The following is a 23,490-nucleotide window of genomic DNA, read 5'->3' on the forward strand; positions in this document are numbered from 1 at the left end:
TTTCTCATTCATTACTATATAAATAACTTTGTTAGTAATGACTTGACTCATTGACTTTACAACTTGTAAAAAGGATGTCCGACAAAATAAAGTGTATATCTATATTTGTATCTGTTCGTCCTTCAATTCCAAAACTATCAAACTAAAAATCAAATAGTTCAAAATAATAAATGTTTGAATTAGATGCCAAATTGAGGCTTCTTATGGGAACCCCATTAATTGATCGGTCCACATGCCTGGAGTAATTTTCTAAATGTTGCTTTTAGTTAATATATTAGCTGATGAATAATTTCGCAATATCGCTCAATTAAAAACTGTACCAAAATTTATTTATTAAAAAATCAAAGCTTATATAGCAAAAGATCGTTCATCCGTTCTAAACATGAGGATTCTTATTATAAACACTTAGAAACTAGACAAACTAATACAAAACAAAAAAATGATAATAAAAAAAAAAAAAAAAGGAAACACAAAACAAGAATTTCAATTACATAATTAAATTAATCACAAAGTAGTTTTTGCTGTTGGCTTCTTAAAGTAACCCCCATATTATTTTATATACTTATACTAAAAAGGGTTCTACGTATAAAATGAATCTGTGACTTTATGTTTTGGCATAGCAACGGGGTCGGCGGGAAGGAGCCCCAATTTTTCACTTATACTAAATGATAAATAGAAAAGTATATATAAAAATCAAGAAGGAAAGAAAAGGAAAATGGCAAGGTAGATTGAATAATGGAATTGAATTGAATTTGTTTTGTGCTTGTTGCTTGGTTTTGCTTCTATTTTGATTTGTTTTTGGTATATCAGCAAACTTAAGAACTAAACTTTAATAAATCACTACCCTAAAGCCTTTAGTCGAGATATTATATATTTATATGTATGTCTAACTAAATTGTGAATAAATAATTAAGTTAAACAAGAGATGATCAGAGAAATGCTAGTTCAACTGATCGGGTTGATAAAAATGAGATTGTAGACCCTTCCTCACATATTCCTAAGCATATATATATATATATAGACAAATATATATTATATGGCTACACACATAAAACATAAAACTTAATCGATGTATGGTATGGTACATATAAATATATAGCTAAAAAACCGTTTCTAACGCCTGTTCAGCTTGTACCAGAGGGTCGCAATGGTCAGAACATGCATCACAATGATCACAATGCTCATTAGCGTTAAGCAATCGGACATATGAACATCCGATATCATCATGTACTTGAGAAAAACAGCCGGAGATTTGAAATGGCAATAAATTGCCGTGTCAGGGCACTCCAAGAAATTACGATCCATGCCGTAGATGGCATTCAAAGCGCCATGGAAGCCCGCACGGAAATAGCTCAAATGCCACATCCAACGAAATAGAGGAGTTATATCAATGTAACGTGTGCAGAAGCCAAAAACGGAGAACATCACAGCCAGAATGGGACCCAGGAAGACGGCAAGCTGTAAATTGATGCACATATTAAAGAGATTTGATATACATAGGTACGTATTAAATAAATAAACTTACCTTAGTCGGCAGTGTGGCTCCAACAAAGAAACCCCAGGCCTGGGCACTCAATGAAGCCATTATTCCCAGCAGTATGAAATAATAGATGCGGAAGGAGTCAACTCTATCGTTTCCTGTCAAATGCACACTAATAATTATATACAGGGCTGTACATAAACTCTGTAAAGATTCCAAAAAAGAAAAAAATTAATTTTTTAATAAATTGCTTAGTATTTTTCTCTTCTATCTTTATCCCTCTTCATCTATCTAATAAGGTTCTAAATTGATTTATTAAATAAGCAATAATTGCTCAGGAGTAATGAATATTTTTTGAGAACTGATCGAGAAAACTCAAATAGGGGCTAAGCTATGGAAAAACGTGAATTTTTGTCTCGGCTTTGAAATTTGGAAGAACCATGAAGAAATTGGCGTAACACTAAGTTAAGTGCTTTCATAACTTGACAAAGATATCGTTTGAAAGAAAGCCTATGCCTTTCATGTAAAGCGAAAATTCCATGAATACAATTCTCTCAGTCATTTGTCATCTGTCAACTAAACAAAGAGAATTCTTTGGCAAGACAATAGAACAGCGTAGCTTTTGTGAGTTTCTATCTTAAGTTTTTAATTTAACAATCACGTGAAATTGCAGTAGCAAGTGCCTAAGCCTTTGCCCCCTTCCCTCCCGTTGGAAGCTGACAGTCGTCAGTCATGCCAACGAAACACTGTGAAGAGATCAGTAATTTTTTGTCGTTAATTTGACTTAATGATCGTAAGCAACAACAACAACAAAAAGAACATAAAATTCACCTATTGAGAAGTGATTGATGGGGATTTTTTTGTCAGTGTTTCGAGTATAACGCATCCCTCTACACACTTACCTGAAAGGGTATTTCAAAGGAGATCAGCGACAAAAAGTATGGCCCCAATTTATACCAGCGATTGAAATGCTCTCTTGTCAGCATATCGATTTCTAGCGGAACTGCAAATTAAAATTAATTGTTCACATTTTTATTAGTATATAAAATTAAGGTGGAAAAAATCAGCAAAGTAAATAAATGTTGAAGGTGAAGGCATCCCCAGAGCTTTAAATATATACATACATATATATTGTATGTAGGTCAGGTCAGTAAACTGAAACCGGTAAAGATCCGATGCCATCCCGATCCCTGATCCCTGCCTGCCAGTGTTCGAATGCTTTTAAATGGCTTGAGAATTATCAAACTGGTTTTCGAAACAATTTTTTTATTATACAATAGCTGGCTGGCTTTTGATTACCCCGCTCGTCTCCTTTTTCATTTCATTGTTTTTGCACAGGACTAAGTAAATACAATTTGTAAAAAAAAAAAAATTAAAGTCAAGCTACAAATTCGTCTGACAACCCAATAAAGATGACTAAGTGGCTCACTTAAATGAATTTCGACCTTGCTAGACCACTAAGATGATTCGAAATTCACGTTTAAAAACTGAATTTACTTTCCGAAATACATCTGAAAAATATATGTACATACAAATATTTTAGTCTGTAGACAAACCAAAACTAGCCTCACTCTAAAGTTTTTAAAAGTGAACCCTGATAAGCTATTATCATTACTTTTTCAATTTAAAAATTTTAGTTCCTTTTTTTTTTTTGAAATACATAAAGAAATTTTAAAATGTGAATAAAAATCGTCCTCGATCCAGACATAGCTGACAGTTTTATATTTGTTTTCCATTGCATACTTTAGGGAGTATATCCGTCTATGATATATCCATCTATATTGGAACTTTAAAGACATAGGAATAAATGGTAGACACTAATCACTTATCTGATACTTCTATATATATTTTCCTTATTTATCTCAAAACGTATATCTTTTAAGGTATCTTAGAGATTAACATTTATCTTCACTTGGACCAAATATGAGTGATTAAAACAACGTCTATGTGTTTATCATTGTGGGTAAATATTTGTATTAAGATTGTAGTAAAATATACAGCCAAATTGGCCAAAAATAAGGAACTAGATTTTTGTATTTTCGAATTTCTAGGTTGCAAAATGTGGTTTTTACACATCTCATTCAAATATCAGTATTTTTCTTTTCAAAATAATAAGGCATCCCTACCCATAGGTGCGCCTCTGCAACAAAAAATAGACTGCAACAGGTTCTTTTAGACTGAAAAAAGACACACACTAAAATCAAATCTTATCTTTCGAAATGTAAATTTCTCTACTTCATAGCCATTCTACAAATACATAGCTAATTATGAAGTTATATTATCTTGTTGTCCAATCTTATTTCTTTTGGTTCCACATTCTATCTCCTCCGCTCACGAAGTATTTTGTTTTTCGCTAATTCAAACAGCAAAGTAGTTGCCAAAAAAAAATAATGGTGACTTTTTTTTTTTAAGTTGAAACAGACAAATAGCAAAATGGATTGCATAACTTGCATACAATGGAAGTATGCAGCTGCTGCATCAGGCAGACTGGCAAACTGGAAGGCAGACGCAACACCATAGATAGGTTTTCCAATGGGATTTTCTTTTAATATTTATACTTACATGTCAAGACAACAGCCATTTTTCCCGTGTATACCAGAAGCAGCGTCGAACCATACAGATAGACGTAATTGCCAAGAACCGATGTAGCACTATTACCCACATTCATGTACAGATAGCCAAAAATAATGCCAATAAATATGTGCGAGACGATTCGAGCCAGCAACAGAAACTGCAAAGTAGATGAAGAAACATTAGATACAGCAAAAAAAAAAGTCCAAGCTCAATGCATTGGAGCAGCATTTTCATTTTTTCAATAGATACACTTCGAATGTATCTGTGTGAAGGTTGCAATTGTTGTTATAGCCGTTCTGACTGCCGTTTTCTGTAAAGCTTCTAAATGCTATGTCCACTCCACAGTCGAGTGGATTTGTTGCTCGAACTCGAAGTCAAAGTCATGTAGGTAGCCTCAAGCTTGAGTTGAGCAAAGCAAATCAATTTGCCAAAGGTGCTAAAAAGGCACTTAAAACCAAAAAAAAAAACAGCCTCAATTGCAACTGAATATACTTTTATGCAAATATCGGAACATTTGTACTGCTTGTGGTCATAATTCATGGATGCAATGAGCTCAATATACAAAATTTATTAATGTGTTAATTATTCTACAGAAGAGGCAAACAAATTTTTGGCATACATTGTCTTTGGCTTGCTAATTTTTATCCCATCTGATTTATATGCAAATATTTAAACGAGATTTGCTTTGCAGATGACTTATCAAAGTGAAATGTAAATAGCTGGGCCAGAGACAATGGCTAATTAAGCCATTTGGCTAATCATTAAAAGTCCGTAGTTTGTTGATGCCAAATACTGATTAGACCTAAGCTATGTAGTAATAAGAGAGTTCTGTATTAATCCATTGATTGGCTTACTTATATTTAAGGTAAAACGAAATCAAGAATCTCTCTTGTTGAAAGACTTTTTCGAATCGTGGTTTTTTAACAAACAAACACCCTGTCAATGTCAAATGAAACCCCCCGTAAGTATTGCTGATGGGGCATACAAATATATATAGATTGTATATATACAATTACAGTTGATCATGCTGATCAAGCACCATACATTTCTGTTTACATATACCAATAATAGCTGATGTTGTTGATTTTGCGATTTAATGCGAAAATTGTAAAAATTACATTTACACAATTCAAGTCAATATTGATTTGAAAATTTCACAACAGATTTACAATAAATACTCGACACGTTGACAAATGCACTTCTCGAATTAGTTAAATATTTTAAGTAAATATGCCACTGAAATGAACTTCTGTTTAAAGAACAGAAAGAGAAGGCCGACAAAAGATAACTTATCAAGTTTTTTTAGCTTATCTTTAAGGACATCTTTGAATATTTGAATAATCATTAATATGTCGATATGCTAAGTTTATAGTGGAAGATGTCACATTGGGTTTTGGTTTCGTTTGGCAAATGTCGAAAAGCGAACACAAAAAACGAAGCATTGTGAGGTTTGGGAGTGTTTCGTTTTATGAAACAAAAAACTTGTATACCATAATGCTTAATACTTTTATTAACATTATGAAGTCGGTTTAATAGACCACAACAACTTCATGCTAAGATTATGATTGTCCATTATAAAACGTTTAGCAAAACCTTCAACTAAACGACCGTAACACTTCATCTTTTATTCGCTTGTTTTATCATATGGAACGGCAAACATTAAAGACGTGTCGTAAATCTTATAATTAATATAAGTAGGTAATTTAATAGTTTTTATATGCCCGTATAAGTATATTTGTCTTGCTTAAATCTGAAAGTGCAGCTGGGTAATAAATTTAAATGAAAAACTCAAACAGCAGAAAGCGGTCAACTCTAACAGAAAGTTGCCCAATTACCAAAAGAAACCAAGCAACAAAAGGTTAGAAAATTATGCAAAAAAAACCCAAGTGGAAGTTAACTACAACGTAAATCGAGGGCATTGAAAATTATCAAATTAAGTTGTTAACTCACATAGTTGCGTCTGGCACACATCAAGATGCGTTGCAGCAGGAGTAAATATTGCATGAGGAACGAGGCCGAGCTGATGGGCAGGTGTTGTTGCTTCTCTGTGACTGTGACATTGGCCAGTGACTGAGACTGTTGCTTCTCTTGCAGCTCGAACGTTGTCTCTTTGGAAGCTCCGCTCAAAGCCTTGATCTCCTCCAGTGCCAAATCCTGCTGGGCTGGTTTTACATAATCAAAACTTGAGAATTCTGCCACATTGGGTAATGTCTGTTTTTGACTTATTTTGCTGCCCTCAATATTTTCTAGAGTAAAACAAAGAAACTTGGAAGATATTCCAAAACAATGTGAAATGATCTTTACTTACCTTTTATTGTTGCCATTATTCTGGTTACATCGGCTGGTTTGATGAACCGATAACGAGCAGCATCATCATAATACTTAACATTGGCCGCATTTATTAACTCATCCAAGTCCCGTTGATGTTCACCTACAGCCACTTCCAGCACTACATTTTGTGGGGGGAGGGGAAAACACAAATCAGAAATCAGATTCAATTGATATTTTGAAAATATCTTACGGTAATCAGCCGGATTATGATAACTAGGACACACCAGCTGCTGTTCGGAAAGAAATGGTACTAGTTCTCGGACAGGCCCCTGATACATACAATGGCCATCGACTACTGTGTAAAGCTTGTCAAACATTTCAAAGATCAAGGCACTCGGCTGATGTATGGTACACACGATTGTGTGACCCTGAAGGGCAAGTTTCTTTAGCAGTGCCACACAAGAACTGCACGATGAGCTATCCAGACCCCTGAAAAGAAGATAGTAAAGATTTCATTTCAACTGATTCCTTCTTTTTCTTTTTTGTTAACAGACATTGTTGGGGGAATTTTGAGATATGCATTTAACTGGAATATATTTTGTCCCCGCCTCTTTTTGGGTGTCTCAGACTTTTTCTCTTTAAAACGTATGGAGTCCAAATCTGCATTCGCATATTTCGTAACTACTATATACATATAGAAAGAGATTTCTCTGTGCCACATACAATTAAGAAAGTTTGCCATTTCTTCTTTTTTTTTTTTGCTTACAAAGAAACTTGAACTTTATATAGTTTTTTTCTGTGAAAATGTAAAGACAACATATTAATTAAATGACCAATTTGATTGTTTCTCAAGACGTCAGAGTTCAAAGTGCCAGTCACTGTGCCAAATAGGAGTCTGTTGGTTGGTTGGTAGAGGAGAGAAACCTCTATGAGAATGACTCAAAATCTCGAAACTAATTCTAGTAAAAACAATTAAGTCAATTTTTTAGGTACCCATTAAGGGGTTCAAGTGAAATATTGTTGAGTAAAATAATCTTGGAATAATTGTTTTTTATGGCAGCTTTAATGATATCATTTATCTTATTGTTTTAGGTGAAAAGAGCGTAACTAAAAAATTGCATTCAATTAGTTAAATAAATTTGGAGAAATTGAAATTCGGATATTTAAGAGTGAGACACAATAAACATTAAATTATAAATAATAACTTTTGTTTGAAAAATTCATTCATTCTTATCTGTTTACTTCCTTTAGAGATTTTGCCACTTAGTATACAAATTAAGGTTATAAGTGGAATAGTTATTGTTAGATTTGAAACAATATATTTAGTTTGAAAGGTTTTTTTTTATTGAATCTTGCACTTATTATAGGGTTCGAGATTATCATCTTAATCGGTTTGGAGGCAACTAATTAATATAGCATCCAAGTGAAATCGAGCATTAAGTATGACCATTGTGAGATTTCACTTTTGTATGACAGAATTATTAATTATATTTCATTATTTGCGCTTCCTGCACAATGAACCCGGTCAGACAAATCAATGTGAATCTGAACAACCAACCAACTACTAATATGTACTATATAGAATATGTACAATATAATTTTCAAAGAGATAAGCAAATGCGAATACTTGCCGGCAAACTTGACTTGTGGGGCAATATGGTTATGGATTATATTTGAATTTCCGCCATTATATAGTCAAAGTGTACCTATTCATCATCATCATTCCCTTCAACTTCATCATTATCATTAATAAAATATTATAATAATAAAAGTATTTGTTTATGGCAAGCTATGTATGTAAGTACTCACGTTGTTGGCTCATCCAGATAGAGTACAGGAGGATTGCTTATCAATTCCAGGGCAATGGCGAGACGTTTCTTCTGTCCACCCGAAAGCTTTGCAGTAAAGACATTATAGCGATGATCCAGACCCAATAGAGTCAGAATATGTTTGATCTAGACAAACGAAAATGGAGATAAAGTTTCCATTTCATATTTTATTTTCATATTGTTCACTTACCAAATTCATTTTGTGAGTTTTGGAGACTTTAAATCCCAATTTAAGATGGGCCGCCAGCAGCATTACTTCACCCACCATTAACTGTGGTCTCAATAGATCATCCTGATGTATATAGCATAGCATTTGGCGAAACTTTTCTGAACTTGGCGACATAGGTTTACCGTTCACTCGTATACTGCCCGAGACTCCAGTGGCGCTGTATAGTTGACAGACGGAGAGAAAGAAGAGGCGGAAAAGATCCATCAAAATGATGATTATGCGAGTTGTTTTTACGATTTCAATACATACGACAAGCATAAACATAGTGTGTGAAACATGTTTCAAGATCATAGTTTACTGACCGATAAGGCGGTTCAATGAAAAATCTTTAAACCCAACATTTTTAAGTACAAACGTCGCAAAAAATAAAAGTACTTTAATTATAAAATTATTACAACAATTTCGGGTCACAAATACAAGGCTAACCGATGAACTATCAGTGCAACGACTGTGGAATACCCTACGCAAATTGATCGACATCAATTTGCCATTTGTTGGTGTAAATTTGAATAGCCCAATTGACCCATTGACTCAGCTGTTGAAACTGATTAGACAGTCTCCCATTCCCTTTCCTTCTGCATTTATGCATTTCGAGATCTCTGATCTCTAGAAACTTGAGTGCAGAGCACTCAACTTTACAAGTCATAAAGTAGTTTATTTTAACTAGAATTGTTTTTGTTTATTAGTGCATAAATCTCTGTTTTGACTGACAAGTTATCGCCAGATTTATAGTTGTTTTGCTTTCTGTTTTCTCCTAATCAAATTGCGTAAATTGAATTATATTCAATGTCGAGATTGCGATTCATTATGCATTAGGTTCTCTCGAGCAAATGATTCATGCTTGGCATAAAGTTCAAGCTGACTTATGAATCGGCGATTTGTTGGACTTTTGCAGCTATCGTATGATCAGGGAACTGGCAAAATGTTTGGTGCTTGGACAGCTCAATCAAAACAACGAATCCTTTTTCCGCCTTTTGCATACTTTTAGGGTCAAGGTTCTCGATGATGAAAATGTATAACTGACATAAGTGAAAGATTAATTTAGTAAGATCACCAGAAACTTGACAAATGAAACACAAATTACTTGTTTGGAATGACAAAATGTGTCTGATCATTCGGTCGCATCCCATTAAACTAAATTTTTGTTCACATCAAAGTCGGCTAACCATGATATGTCTCTATAGTACATACAAGTGTCAGTGCGAAATTCAGGGAATGTGATTTAGTAATTTTTCTTGACACTTCAGACACATGAACAATGTGCTGATTGATTGAAAAATTGCTTGCGAAATGTCCATTCAATGCCTTTTAACTGACTTAACACACGTCGGCAATAAATATTGCAACTAAAGTGAATAAATTTAACACAAATTGCGTATCAAAGTCAAGTGCAAACTCACCAAAATCCCGACATGACATTAAGTAGCGTACTCTTTCCAGCTCCAGAGGGTCCCATAATAGCAGTCAACTCGCCAGCACGAAATTGTCCATTTAGACCATGTAGAATTTCCTTGGTCACAAATTTGCGTTCGGGAAATGAAAATTTGCGCACCTCATAGCGAACATCGGAGAATTCAATGTCCACTTTTTGGCAATGATCAAAATTGGCATAGACCTCGTTATCAAAATTACTCAGATTGTTATTCACTTTCGCTGCCAGAGTGCGCGAAGATGTCGAGGCAGTCTCATCGATGGATATTTCGGAGCTGGATCCCGCCTTGGCGGTGCAACAATCAAAGGCCAGGCATCCTTTCGTGCTCTCATGATGTCCTTTCGTGTTGACATTGCCGCAGCTTCCACTTCCACTGCTGCTGGCGTCACTTGAACTGCTGCCACCACCGCCACAGCATGCGGCATCGGCAGCCTTAATATCTGGCAAGAGGGTCATAGCCGATAATAATGACTATCTACGGCGATGTAAGATGATGGGATTCGTCTGAGAAGAAAGTAAACAAGTGGAATTAAATATTTATGCTCATCAGTATCAGTGGTTTCTAAGAAACAGAATGAGAAGACTTTAAAGAACCTAAAGTTTCTCTTAATTTACGGTTAACGAACTTTCCCCTTTGTAGAAATTGAACCTTGACCTTTACACTCTCTATTCCAAGTGAATTCCAATTAATGTTAAAAATCCCATTTTTCTCTTTTTATAGCCAAACTAAGCACTTTTTTTACACGTTTCCTATTAGCTAATTATTTTTTTTTTTGTTATTAATTACGCTCTTGACTAAATGAATATTGAATATTTTAATTATAGATCTCTCAATAGAATTGATACATGTGTTCATGTGGGGCGTTAACCATTCATTCATTTTTAATGTTTAGAAAAATTGAATAAGAAAAAACTGCATGGTTCACATTGCGAATATGTAATTTTGATGGGCGTCACACTTGCGATCAATCAACTGCCAACTTCCTTCCCCCTACTCTAAACTCTGATTGACACCAAACGCCGCCCCTCCCTCCATTAGACATCGTCTTTAGTCAAAACCCGTGCCTATTATCTGATGATGGCACATTCTGGTTTTTTCCACTTTATAAAGAAAGTTTTATGAGCAATTCAGGCAATTCAAGTGAGATGTCTATCTGTTTCATGCCAAAGTCTGGCTTTTAAGCCTATCTGTCACAATTAATCAAATTTTTCTTTCAAGCGGCCCAAACAAAAATATTATATGAAATCTACACAACCAATAAAAATCTCTTACAAGAAGAAACTATTCTGAATCAGATTGAGATCAATATATCATTGGAATAGCCACTTTGCATATGGCAAAGAATTGACTAGAATTTGCTAATTTTATTGCTCATTGAGTTAGGTCAGTTCCTGTTTTTGGACGGTCTAACAATTTAAGCAAACTAAGATTCTAAAATTTAAATAATAGTGTTGGAATGCTAAACAATTTTGTTTACCGAACGGTAAGTAACTAAATATAGCCATAAAATGATCAAATGATTAAGACCGAATAACTGAAATATTTCTGTGATGTCAGAAAGATAAATATTTCAACTAAAGACAAGCAACTTGTCAAATTTACAGTCAATGTTTATATATAGTAAGATTAAAGTTTTGAAATCTGTTTCTTTACTGCTATAAATCTTTATTAATTGTAGCCCTTTAACACTTTTATGATACATAGTTATTTACTAATTCATTTCTTCCGGCTTCACTCTCACATTATGACACTTCACCTTTTAATATGCATGACCACTTACAAATGAAGTGTTTCGAATTGGCATTACTTTTTGCGACATTGTTTTCACATTTGAAATGTAAATCTTAGAACCTAGATTCGTTTCAACAAACATAAAGCCTGGGTTTGACTAACTTTTTGTTTTTACGTGAGTTGTTTATATTTGGTAAACAAACTTTACGCTTGTAAAAAGTGATATTGACTTTGATGTAAAAAATATCTGGCGTCACGCCTGGAGACTCAACTTTGTTTTGGCAGACAGCTAAACCAGTTTGCAAGAGACTGAGAGAATGAAAATAGAATTAGAAAAGTTGCCAAATCATCATTGCCACGAACAGACTTTGTAATTAGCCAAAAGCGGATCAAGCTGTCTGGCCAAAAAGACATGGGCACGGTCAACAAACTTGTTTGGCTTGGCTTTTGCCAAACTTTTCAGTCGACTGCATTTCGAGTGCACTCTCAATGAGAAGCAAAACAAGAACGAGAATGAATTCATGATCAAACTTTTCGATTGTAGATCTGAACCAGCAGCGGCCTATTCATAAGTATTTTAACATGCAAAAAACACAAACCAAAATACACTTGCTCATTTCAATTGAAGTCACGAAATTCTACACTTGGAAACAATAGAAAAAAATAGCAAACAGAGGGACATTAGGTACGGCCTTTTTATACCCTATATCTATAAAAAGGGTTGCATATAAAAGTTGATTTAATTATCCACATCCCTCATATTTTTGTTATTGCATTATACTAATGAATATTGCATGGAAAGCTGGTGCAAAGATTTCAAGTCCCTAAATGCAATAACCCTTTCTGATAGGGTATGACAGTCAGAATAACAAACTTCAACACAGAACATAAAATTAGCGAAACCAACGAATATAATGAGAATGAAGCAATTGAGCGGGATGCAAAGGCACGATAAACTTCAAACAAAAACTTAAACTGGAAAAAAATACATAAGCAGAAGAAAAACTACATAAGCAGTAAAATAAAATCATGAAATGAGACTGAGAAAAACATTACGTATACGACCCCTAGAACTACATTTGCGATAAAGAAAAGTGACGTCGAGACGTCAAGGTCAGCACGTGGCGAACGGTCGAAACAGAGAAATGAATAAATGTTGGGGGCGAAATCAGGGTTTACTATATACACACACATTGTGTGGGCAAAAGGTGGGCGTATGGTCAAAAATCTATTGTAATGTATTTGAATGAAGTCGTAGTAGTGTGTAGTGCGAGTAGAACATGCCGGCTTCTTGAATTTATATTAGATTCCCTCATTTTGTTTTGTTTATCTTGTTTAAGTGGTTCACAGTCAGCATCAGAATCAGAGTCAGAGTCACCATCATCAACAGCCATTGACCGTAGGGTTTGTTTTGCAATATTTGCCTTTTGTTTATTACTATAATACACATAAATAAAATGTTGTTTTCTTGTTTTTTCGTATATTTATTTACATGAAACACATGAACATGCATTTCCTCACGTATTTATTAAAATTTTGAGATCGTAATCATTTAAAACATATCTTTCGAGTTTGTATCTTGGAATGTAGATGCAACTATTTTAAGGTAATAGGAAGTTATTTTGGGATGTATACATAAATGCATTTTCCTAAGGTGATTGACTTCTTGTAGAGTAAATTTACATACTTATTGTTTGACCTTCTTAAGAAATGCAAACTTTGCGGAAAACGTTTTCTACAACTGCTTCAAAATATGATATTCACAGTTGAAATACTTTGAGTGGATAGCAACTTTATATGGGGTAGATATCCAAAATTTATTAGTTGGCAAGCAAATAAACAGTCATTTTAAGCAGACTATAAAGAAAGCTCAGTTGTATATCTACAAAAATATTTGTATTTGTCTGCTTGATAACATTTTTTTTTTTTGTAAGCCATTCTACGCCTTAAGAAAATCACAGATAAAGATAAAAGATAATTTCGATTGGAAAGTTACATGTAAATAGCCTAGTTTTCGTTTCATTTTTTGAATGCACTGAACATGGACACACAAATTTTAATACTATATATACTTAAAATTCGATTTTGTATTCAACGCACATTTATACTGAGCACGTTAAGTAAAGCACATAAAGACACATGGACAATATATGTATGTACCTATATAATCAAATGTACGTAGTCTGTATATGAGAATTATATAATCAAACAAAAGTTGCAACAATGAGAACTGAATATTGAATATATATGTACTTATATGCACATATTTGTATGTATGTATGTATGTATGTATATATGGAGAATATACATATATGCATTTAATTCTAGCCATTTTTACGGTGAGAGCTCTGCGGCTCTCTTCGTGATGCGATGACCTACATTTCCCTTTTTCCAGTTTCGAACGAGCGCGCTCGATCTGAAGAAGCAACAAGAATGAAAGCATTTCAACTTCTATTTCGAACATGTAATGCAGGAGCGGAATGTAAACACTTACATACATATGTAAATTGAATGGGAATACTTATATTCTCTTTACTATATACTTTAGTGTTGTCTAGTCTGATCAGAGGATTCAACATACACAACCACAAATTGTTCCTGTTTTTGTTTTTCATTTGTCTTTCTAGCTCTCTTCATTGTCGACTGATATTTTTGTCTCAATTGAGGTCAAGTTTGTTTTGCTTTCCGCAACGTAAACCCACTGACATTCACAATCACATTGAAACTTTTCTTCTTTCGGCTCTTTTTGTGCCAGTCCCTGTGTTGGAGTAAATATCCCGTTAAATCGCTCCTGCATGCACACACACACATTCTTCCTCTCAGTCTTGCATTCACTCGCTCGCACTCTTTCATTCACACATTTCACTTTGAACTGATTCACCGCCGCCTTCAGGTCAAATGCGGGGGCCAAGTTAAACGAACCTGTTGCGTCGACGACGTCACACACGCTGCTGCTTCGGTTGTAAAAGTTCTGTTGCAGCAAATTGTTGTTCTTTTGCAGTTGTTTCCGTTGTTGTTATTGCAGATGCTTTCTCCGTTATGTCTGAGACGCAGAAAAATAGAATGGCGCATAGGAAGCGACCAAGCTACTAACACAAAACGCAATATATGTATGTATGAATGAAATCACATATAAGACAAAAAATCACAGAAATTTCTTCGGATATTTCGAATTGGATTACTTTGTTTTACTTCTTGTATGCACTTTTTACAGGTAATTACTAAAATTGTCACTCGTTCTCGTTGTTTCTCCCTATACCGCCCGATTTTCAGTGTCTGCTTTGTCTTGTGCGCCTTCTGCTGGCTTCTTCATTGAACTTATGCAGATCGTCAGCGAAGCGTAAATTTATTTTAATTATATATGGTTATGCACTGTGTACATTATTTACTTTATTTTCGTTTCGTTTCTCTCCTATCTGTCGATCGGTTTTGTTTCACGTGCTATAATTTTATTGTCGATCCACACGCGAACCGCCCGTCGCCGACGTTCAATTCAAACTAAGTGGCGGCAGAGCTTTTCCAACTGTTCTTATAAGATTTGGAGCCCAGCTGATCGTGGAGCTTCGATGTCTCTCGCTCTCTCTATCTTACTCTCTCTCTCTCTCCCAAGTGCTCTCCATCTTCTCCACTTCTACAGTGTCTCTTGTGTGAAAATCCACAAATGGGGAGAGGCGTTACCGAATTTTTCCCTGCTTGGGATTAAACTTGGAAGAAAATTGGGGGGATATTTTAGTAGAAAGTAATACGAGTAGTAGATAGTAATAATATTAGATGATGATTGCTGTAGGACGTACTAACCGAACCATTCAAAAGTTTATTAGACTTTTGTTTTATTGTGGCCCAGTGTGCACTTGAATTGTCTCTTTTGCCGGTAGTTACATACGATTTACAATGTAATGTTATTTCACCTACTGTATTTTTGTAGACACTATTATTTAAGCGGTTTTTATGTTTTCCAACATGCATAATTTTGTTAAATAAATGTTTAATAACTGCACCATAAGCCATGACCTCTATATGGAAATTGCTTTGGCAAAATAACAATTACTACATTACAGCCGGCCAACTCTTGGGTAATTCTCCGAGTATTTCTATTTCTAGTTCTGGTTTTTTCGCCGCTCTAGTGCATTGCGCTCAAATGAAATGCGTGGTTAACCCAAAGTTTCCCTTAATTGACGTCTAAGCTCTAACGCTCTGGGAGATTAGAAAATGAGTTTCATTACAGTGATTCATTTTGCGGTTGGGCTAAAAATGGAGTGGAAAATTGAGTTTTTTGTGCCATGGGCTTGGGTTTGAATAGGTTTTGTGAGGGAAATACTTAGACAGTTGATGAGGTTTTTGTTAAGAGAATTCCGTGCACATCTTTTCAACTAAAAATAGATAGTTTAGTTAACAAATTGTTTGATCTTACTGGAATATACCCATTAATCTTTCTCATGGGCACTATTTTTAGTTTAATATATTTTATTTAATTATAGAAAAAACACAGTCAATTATTACTCGGTAATAACCTAAACCAAAATGAATTGCGATGATTGATTTCTAGATACAGCTTAAGAACGGTTATTAAAGCTCATAAAATCCAACAGGTTTTCTAAACACTAAAATTGACTATTCAAATAGAAATGTTCTTTTTTTAGTGCCTCAAATAACATGGGAATTTCGACTAATGTCACTTTCTATTAAATTTTAATGTGTTATATGTTTCTCTTTTTAGTGTTGCAAATCGTCATTAGAGTCGAAGGACTTTAAACAAGGTAAAACTTACATTGCACAGTCTAACTACAGTGAGACTCATTTCAAAGATTAACAATAAGAAGATTTGAAATGACAATTCCGTGCAGCTCGTTAATTGTTTTGCGGTTTCAATCGGTTGTTTAGGACGACATTTAAAAATCCTATTCACTGTGACTAAGATCAAAGTCAAAGCTAAACTTGAAATCAATTTTCCACTTAAATCTTTAAATTTAAGTATGCAGCTCAAGTTAAATGGCCGATCCCTACTGAGTTATCTAATTCCTTTTACATAAAAGTCAATCACATTCAAATGAAACGAATTCAGGGAAAGCCTGACACGCATATGCGATTGTCTCGCCCTGCGATTGGCTACTCAATTAATAATTTGTTCAGCTAGTTGATTGCAATCTTGATCGGAGATCCGATCCAATCGCCGTAAGTGAATTGCATGATCTCCGATTAGCTTGGTTAACTCATAATACAATCGATAAACAAAGGAGGCAACATGAGTTACACCAACCTGATATTAGAAACTATAAAAATTAAATAGAGAATGGTTATAGAATTTTATGGCATTAAATTATGGGTAAGAATCCCATCCCCCATGCAGTTCATGAACCCAACTAAACGGAGTCAATGTATTCCATTACGCAGCAACCCGATAAGGTAAGTTCTAATTAATTTTGCAGGTAAATTTATTTGTTTTTGGCTTGTCAATAAGATAAAGGATGATAGTCTTTGATAGCGAACCGCGGATACATATTTGTACAATCTATTGATATTGATATCTGGGTCTAATTATGCCATCAACTGATTAGGCTACCAGGGGGACCATTTGCTTTGATTCCCACTGAACTTTGGCCAGGCCAAATTTCATTCTACATATTACTCAATGGCAAAAACTTCAACCAATTACAATATGTTGTTCGAATTCCCATGATTAGGGAAATGTAAATATAAAATATATCTATCAACAAATGCGATTTTAATTTGTAATTGTCTTTGCTCCAAAGCAACGTCACGTTTTCCCACTTTTCACATCTGTGTGGAAATAACGAATATATCAAATATGGATTGTGTTAGATTATGATTAAGTTTCAACGTAATTGTTGCTGACCAACACCAATCATCAGTGACTCAGTATATTGGATAATACTACATAGTACACATATGTAAATGAACTCTAACAATAAGAAGCTGTAAATTTATTATAGAAGAATTTTAGAATCTATTTAATAAGTGTGCTCAGTTAGAGAATTGTGAATAGACATCCTTATAATGGTGGAAACTGAAAACAAAGTATAAACCTCAAGACAAAGGCGACACACGCCACAACAAATTTCAAATGAATTTCCTGTAGATCATTGCCAAAAAAAATGGGTTTATCTGTATGGCTTGGCCTCTGGCCTTAAAGGGTGTATAACCACTTAATGTTAATGTAATTGCCCAGTTAACCCGCTATCTCATTCAACAATTTTATCCTCAATGCGGTTTGAGTGCTTTGTTTGCTCTCACATTTTGCACCTCACATAAGTAAGATCAGCCACAATCATAACGCAAAACAAATTAATTGTAATTGCATATGTCATTTGCACATAGACTTGATCAATACTAATCATAGAGCCAAGTGCCAAGTTAATATTGAGTTTAATTTCAAGTGCCTCAGATTAGTTGATTGTCTCTTCCGCCCAGGGGGGAAAGTGAGGGGGTGGGCACTATCAAATTATAATACTAAATAAATTGAAACTTCATCCAACATTGATTCGCTTTGGCATTTGATAATGCACTTTTGTTGACAAGATGCAACTAAAAATGCCGTTTAGTTAGTTGCTGTGTTTACATTGTTTGAGCTGTAAACATCCAGAAATACGTAAGCAAAATGATAGAATCAGCAGATGATGATAATGATGAGATTTGACGATTTGCCTTTAACACTTGGCCGACCAGATTAGAAATGACAAAAACTTTCAATTTCATTGCCGCGTGCCAAAAAAGAATAAAAAAAAATAATAATATTAAAAATGGGAAATAAAAAAAACAGTTCAAATCACAAATTGATAGAGCACATGAAGCAAACGCGTGAAAGATCTCTCGAAACGAGACAAAGACTGAGAGAGAGTGACAGAGGGAGAATTCTAAAATGTTGTACCATCAAAGAGGTCAAATTTGGGTTCAATAACGTTTATTATTATTAATTCTGTTTAGAATATGCGACACGTTCGGCAAGTCGGAATTGCTTTGACAAAAGTTTCCAAGATGATAATAATTCATAAGGAATGAAAATTAAAATCACAGAAAACTTAAAAATATGTTGATTCAACTGTCAGAAATGTTGTTAGGTTTATATAACTCTTATATAAGGATTGAAACTCTTGAAAATGTTATGCATTCATGAACGGATATTTAAAATATTTTCAGAATGGTCAAAACCTGAAGAGCACTGCTTTGTGTAGTCCTCCCCGTAAGAGGGGTAATCAGTTATTCTATAGGTTCAGACACAAAGCATTAGACAGAAGACTTCGAAATTCTACATTTGGCAAAAAAGGCTCAAAACAGAACACAAAGCAAATGAAAAAAGAAATAAAGTTTCTTTCTCTCTCTCTTTATGCCCAGCTCAGGAATTGTTAGAAAATAAAATCGAATTATTAAAAATCCACAAGTGAAACGTTAAATGGTTGGCTAATGAGTGTCTAAAGCCACATTCGTCAATGCGACGATTGAAGAGAGAGGGGCGGAAAGGGCTATGCATTTGTTTTTATGGCAAATCGATTGGCATGCATCGCGTCAAAAGGCATCATCCATCGCCTGACTTTAGACTCATATGAATGAATGTGTATTTTAAACGGAATGAATGAAGTGAATATAGAGGAGATCAAAACTTATCAACAACAAATAGAACCTACATACATATATGACAAGCTGTTTAATATTTTTGGCAAGTCCACAGATAGCCCAGATGTTAATATGCTATATTGGTGTACCTATCGGCCAAGTTAAGCGAAGATCAAGTTGGCAACAAACGTGAATTAGTTGTGGACAATTCTATGGCTATTCTTGTTTCAACAGAGAGAGAAACAGAGAGAGGGATGGAGAGGGAAAGAGATGGACTTTGGACAGTTGTAAAAACAAATCTTACATTTATACATTTTGAAATTGTCCATTTATTTTCCTAGTTTTATTCCCTTGAACAGCTAATTAAAATAGCTTTAGTGATACTATTTTTTAAAATTTTATAACTTGAGGGATCTTGTTCAAGTGATAATTAATGTTAAACTGATTAATACAAAAACTATTTCAAAATTTGCAAGTTTCTCTCGTCGAGAGAATGGCGGAAGTCTGTGGACAATTAATAACTAATGCTCTAATAAAATGTTTATATACATTTTGATATTTTTTGTTCTTTTGTTAGAAGAAACAAACAAGTATACATACATACATAAATAAATACTAAAAATTTTCATATATCAAATATTTTAAATTTTCTGATTAACTCGCTTGTTAGGGCCAAGAAAAGATGGTTTTTAATCTGAAAGGAGTCACCGAGGTGAATAATGAAGATCCCTACTTGTAAATTTTGTTCGGAGAGTGACTCAGTTTTACAGAGGTGAAAGATCTTTCAAATTTCATTCGATTCGGAATTCCATATGCATCCGAGTTAATGTACTTTGAAATAAGGATAATTTTTTTGAAAAACGAAATTTATTCAAACATGTGCTTCCCATATGCAATCAGTGAAAACAGACTGTAAAAAATTGTAGGCGGGTCTATAAAAATTATTATCCACAATAAGCATTTGTTGGCATATTTTTTACGAGTGGTTAAAACGTGTCAAAAGTGTTCATAGTTTGAAGGAATTAAAATAAAGCAAACTATTCTCAATTAAGTTTCATCTCTGAGGGTTATGCGTCACTTTCTAGAGTCGGTGGGGCATCCGAAAGCACCGGAAATCCACTTCATACGTATGAATATATACATACGTAAGAGAAGGCAGAACAGAAAATCAGGGTTCTGAGCACGTCCACATCAATCCACAGGGCGTGGCGGGTCTGTCCAAAAAAAGTGGTGGACACAATTATTTGCATATCAATATCAATCCGATATATAGAATGTCTTTTGGTCATTTTCTATTGTTTTCTTTTGATCAGAAAGTTGAATAAACTTGTTGAGGTTTTTTGTTACGATGTCCCTTACAGAGGAGTGGGGGAATGCGGCACATTAAAGGTGACTGCACTAGTCATCAGAAACCATTGACAACCAGCTGCAGGGGCAACCTTCAGAGATTACAAATCACACAGAGAAGAGCTCTCAGAGTCAGCCTCATGTGTTAGATTGTAAAGCGGGTGGTGAGGCAAGGACAAGGGGGGAAATCTAACTGGAGCACCCACAGCAGCTGCAGTCACTTTATCGACATGTCATTTGTGCATAAACTTGACCAATATTATGAAAATTATCATACAACGAAAAATATAAAAAACTATACTAATAATTTATGGGCACATGACTTAGTCGCTAATTCCCCCACAGTCTATTCATTGTAAATGGCTAAGCTAATCAGGCGTGATAAGGCATAAAAGCATAAAGTCGATGGCTTTGTAAAATCGAATGTCAATTGAGCGAATGGTTAGCTAATTGCGCCTGAGTAGGAAGAGATACAGAAAGCTAGGCAAATGCACAAAGGGCAATAGAAAATGAATAGAATAGAAAGAACTGCAATTGCAACCAGACGAGGGGCAACTGAACAGTTAGCAAATGCAATAAATTTTAAACTTAGCCCAATAATCCTACGTAGGATTTCCCACCCTGAAATACATAACATTTGCTTTATCGGGATGAAATGGGATCGACATTGGAATACTTGAATCCCCTTCATTTAACCACGATCCACGATTCTAACAGAATCCATGGAAATCAAAGATTGAAGAACCGATAAGCTTCGACATATATGTAATACTAAGATGTCTGTATTATACATATCTCTTCGATTCGATTATTTTTCATCCACAGTATATTCCAAAAATTTGTTGTATTTTTCGAAAAAGAAAGTCTTGGATTGCTTATCGGATACTAGAATATCCCAGATCTATATCTACTGATTTCTAAGAATTAAACTTTACCTAAGTACACTTAATTGCACGTTCACGTATTTAAAATGAAAATTATATTTACAGGCAATATAAAAAACAGTTTCCAATTTAAGGACAACCCTCGCTTAAACCAAATGTTTATAAACTTTTTATAGGTGCATTTGCTTTTATTCATCTGTGTATACACATGTATATAGACTTATCTATAGGTTTCTCTCTCGTTCACCCTTTGTCTAGCAAATGATTCATTATTTGAGTAATATTTAGTATACCTCTGATCCTACATCGAAATCCAAAGAGACACACACACACAACCATAAAACACATTTAAAAACCAAAATGGTATTTACCCTCTTTGAACTGTGAGTATAATTGAATATAGAAAAATTCCACAAATCCAGAATAGAGAAAACTTTAAAGTGGGGAAAAATATGTCGAATGGTTCTTTGCGTCAAACGAAGCGCTTGCAACTGCAGTAAAAGTAAAACTAAAGCAACAGAAAACTAACGAAAACAATAACACACACGCACAGACACACACCGACAGACGAGACACGCAAAAGCCAACAGCAGAGGGTGAATGTTAAAGCAAAAGGGGGTTGAAAATTGTGGAAATGGGAAATGTGAAAATGCATTGAATTGGCGGTGCAGAGAAATTTAAAGAAAACTAACAGCCCGCTGTTACAAGCAACAGGTCGTTAAAGTATTACATTTCGAAAAGGAGGTGGGTTTGTTTTCTTCTTTTCGTACGATTGCTGAGATAATGGTGAGTAATCTTAGGAACTAAGCAAAGCAAGAATATAAATTCAATTGCTCCATAATCAGCCTTCTAGATTCTATTATTCAAATTACGATAAAAACAAATAATTATCGATAACAGATTTGTCAACCATTTGGCGCCATCTGGCGTTTTACGAAACTGAAGCGAATTCGAGCGAGTCAAAAAAGAAGCGAATTCACACATGTGAAACAAGGAGCGAAGAAAACAACTGTTGTTTATTATTTTTTTTTAAATATGAAAATATCACGTTTTAAAAAGTCGCACAAGACTTTGGTATACTTTGCTACAAACTTTGAATACCGTGAGCCCTACCAGGTATTAATTGATGCCACTTTTTGTCAAGCAGCTCTTCAGGTAAAAACCTTTGAAAAAGATTTACGAGAGAGCTACATAGAAACAGTTTTCATTTACAGCACCAAATTGGCATTGAAGAGCAAATTCGGAAATACTTTCAATGTCCAGCTAAGTTATTAACCACGCAGTGTGTTATTTTGGAGGCCGAATCTTTGGGAGCACCTCTAACTGGAGCCACCAGCATAGTGAAAAAATTCCACGTGCATAAATGTGGACATGAGGGCAAACCTGTACCTGCTGCCGAATGCATCAAATCTATGGTAGAATAAAACATAAACACACTTTTTCCATAGAAATTACATATTACATGTCATTGTTTCTTCCCTATAGACAAAGGACAATCGCTATATAGTTGCCTCTCAGGATCGTCTATTGCAAGAGAGTCTACGCAAAGTTCCTGGCCGATGTCTGCTCTACCTACATAAAGCCACCCCTGTCTTAGAAGCTCCGTCGAAAGCGTCCAGGAAATGGGTGCAAAAGCGTGCCAAGAATTTAATGTTGGGCAAGCAAGTAGAAAAGATTGACTTCATGAAGGAGCAGCAAGGACTAAAGCCCTCTGAAGTGACAAAGAAAGTGAATCCAAAGAAAAGTAAAGGTCCCAAAAATCCAAATCCTTTATCATGTAAAAAGAGCAAAAAGGATAGAACGCTGCAAACTAAACCTCAAACACACAAAGTAGACCAAACAGGCATAACAAAGGCGAAGCGAAAACGCAAAAAATTACCGGCCCACGTTAAAGCAGCACTCAGTAAAGATTAATTTATGTTTATGGACCTTCTAGACTAATAAAGGGTTGAATTGTTTACTAAATTAAACATAATATCTCAGTTGCTGTCATTTGACCATTATTTTAGATAAGGCAACGACTACAACGGATCAGCTGTTTGGGCCATGTCAGCTAAAGCAACATGTGTGTGTGGAGAGAGACAGAGATGACCACTATCAAGCCGTATGTGATTAAGTTACTAGAAATACAAATTTTTGAACC

At 34.8% G+C, this 23,490-nt stretch overlaps 2 protein-coding genes across 3 annotated transcripts; one reads left to right on the top strand and one right to left on the bottom strand.

Moving 5' to 3' along the window:
- Positions 1-307: 307 nt before the first annotated feature.
- Positions 308-21,834, bottom strand: LOC137580998 (ATP-binding cassette sub-family G member 1). Of its 2 annotated transcripts, none has more exons than XM_068295152.1 (11): positions 21,719-21,834; positions 9,784-10,319; positions 8,345-8,540; positions 8,135-8,280; positions 6,576-6,814; positions 6,363-6,503; positions 6,005-6,300; positions 4,043-4,211; positions 2,383-2,483; positions 1,526-1,684; positions 308-1,458 (listed from the first exon to the last, which is right to left on the bottom strand). In XM_068295152.1, the coding sequence occupies exons 2-11, from the start codon at positions 10,269-10,271 to the stop codon at positions 1,114-1,116; spliced, it is 2,280 nt and encodes a 759-aa protein (XP_068151253.1). In that variant the 5' UTR covers positions 10,272-10,319; positions 21,719-21,834; the 3' UTR covers positions 308-1,113. The 2 variants fall into 2 exon arrangements, with proteins under 2 accessions (XP_068151253.1, XP_068151252.1); XM_068295151.1 differs by lacking the exon at positions 21,719-21,834 and adding an exon at positions 14,470-15,034.
- A 506-nt stretch (positions 21,835-22,340) lies between these two features.
- Positions 22,341-23,322, top strand: LOC137581499 (rRNA-processing protein UTP23 homolog). Its single transcript, XM_068295760.1, has 3 exons — positions 22,341-22,502; positions 22,562-22,762; positions 22,833-23,322. The coding sequence occupies exons 1-3, from the start codon at positions 22,383-22,385 to the stop codon at positions 23,259-23,261; spliced, it is 750 nt and encodes a 249-aa protein (XP_068151861.1). The 5' UTR covers positions 22,341-22,382; the 3' UTR covers positions 23,262-23,322.
- The last annotated feature ends 168 nt before the right edge of the window (positions 23,323-23,490 follow it).

The sequence above is a fragment of the Drosophila tropicalis genome, unplaced genomic scaffold (assembly GCF_018151085.1).
Source record: "Drosophila tropicalis isolate 14030-0801.00 unplaced genomic scaffold, ASM1815108v1 contig_845, whole genome shotgun sequence".
In the NCBI taxonomy this organism is placed as follows: Eukaryota; Metazoa; Arthropoda; class Insecta; order Diptera; family Drosophilidae; genus Drosophila; species Drosophila tropicalis.

Excerpts from the sequence above, each read along its gene's own strand:
- LOC137581499 (XM_068295760.1), top strand. The coding sequence starts at position 22,383 with ATGAAAATATCACGTTTTAAAAAGTCGCACAAGACTTTGGTATACTTT. Across the intron at positions 22,503-22,561 it reads TTTGTCAAGCAGCTCTTCAG|CACCAAATTGGCATTGAAGA; the intron begins GTAAAAACCTTT and ends TTTCATTTACAG. Across the intron at positions 22,763-22,832 it reads CCGAATGCATCAAATCTATG|ACAAAGGACAATCGCTATAT; the intron begins GTAGAATAAAAC and ends TCTTCCCTATAG.
- LOC137580998 (XM_068295152.1), bottom strand. The coding sequence starts at position 10,271 with ATGACCCTCTTGCCAGATATTAAGGCTGCCGATGCCGCATGCTGTGGC. Across the intron at positions 4,212-6,004 it reads TGTGTGCCAGACGCAACTAT|TTTCTGTTGCTGGCTCGAAT; the intron begins GTGAGTTAACAA and ends TCTACTTTGCAG. Across the intron at positions 1,459-1,525 it reads GAGCCACACTGCCGACTAAG|CTTGCCGTCTTCCTGGGTCC; the intron begins GTAAGTTTATTT and ends ATCAATTTACAG.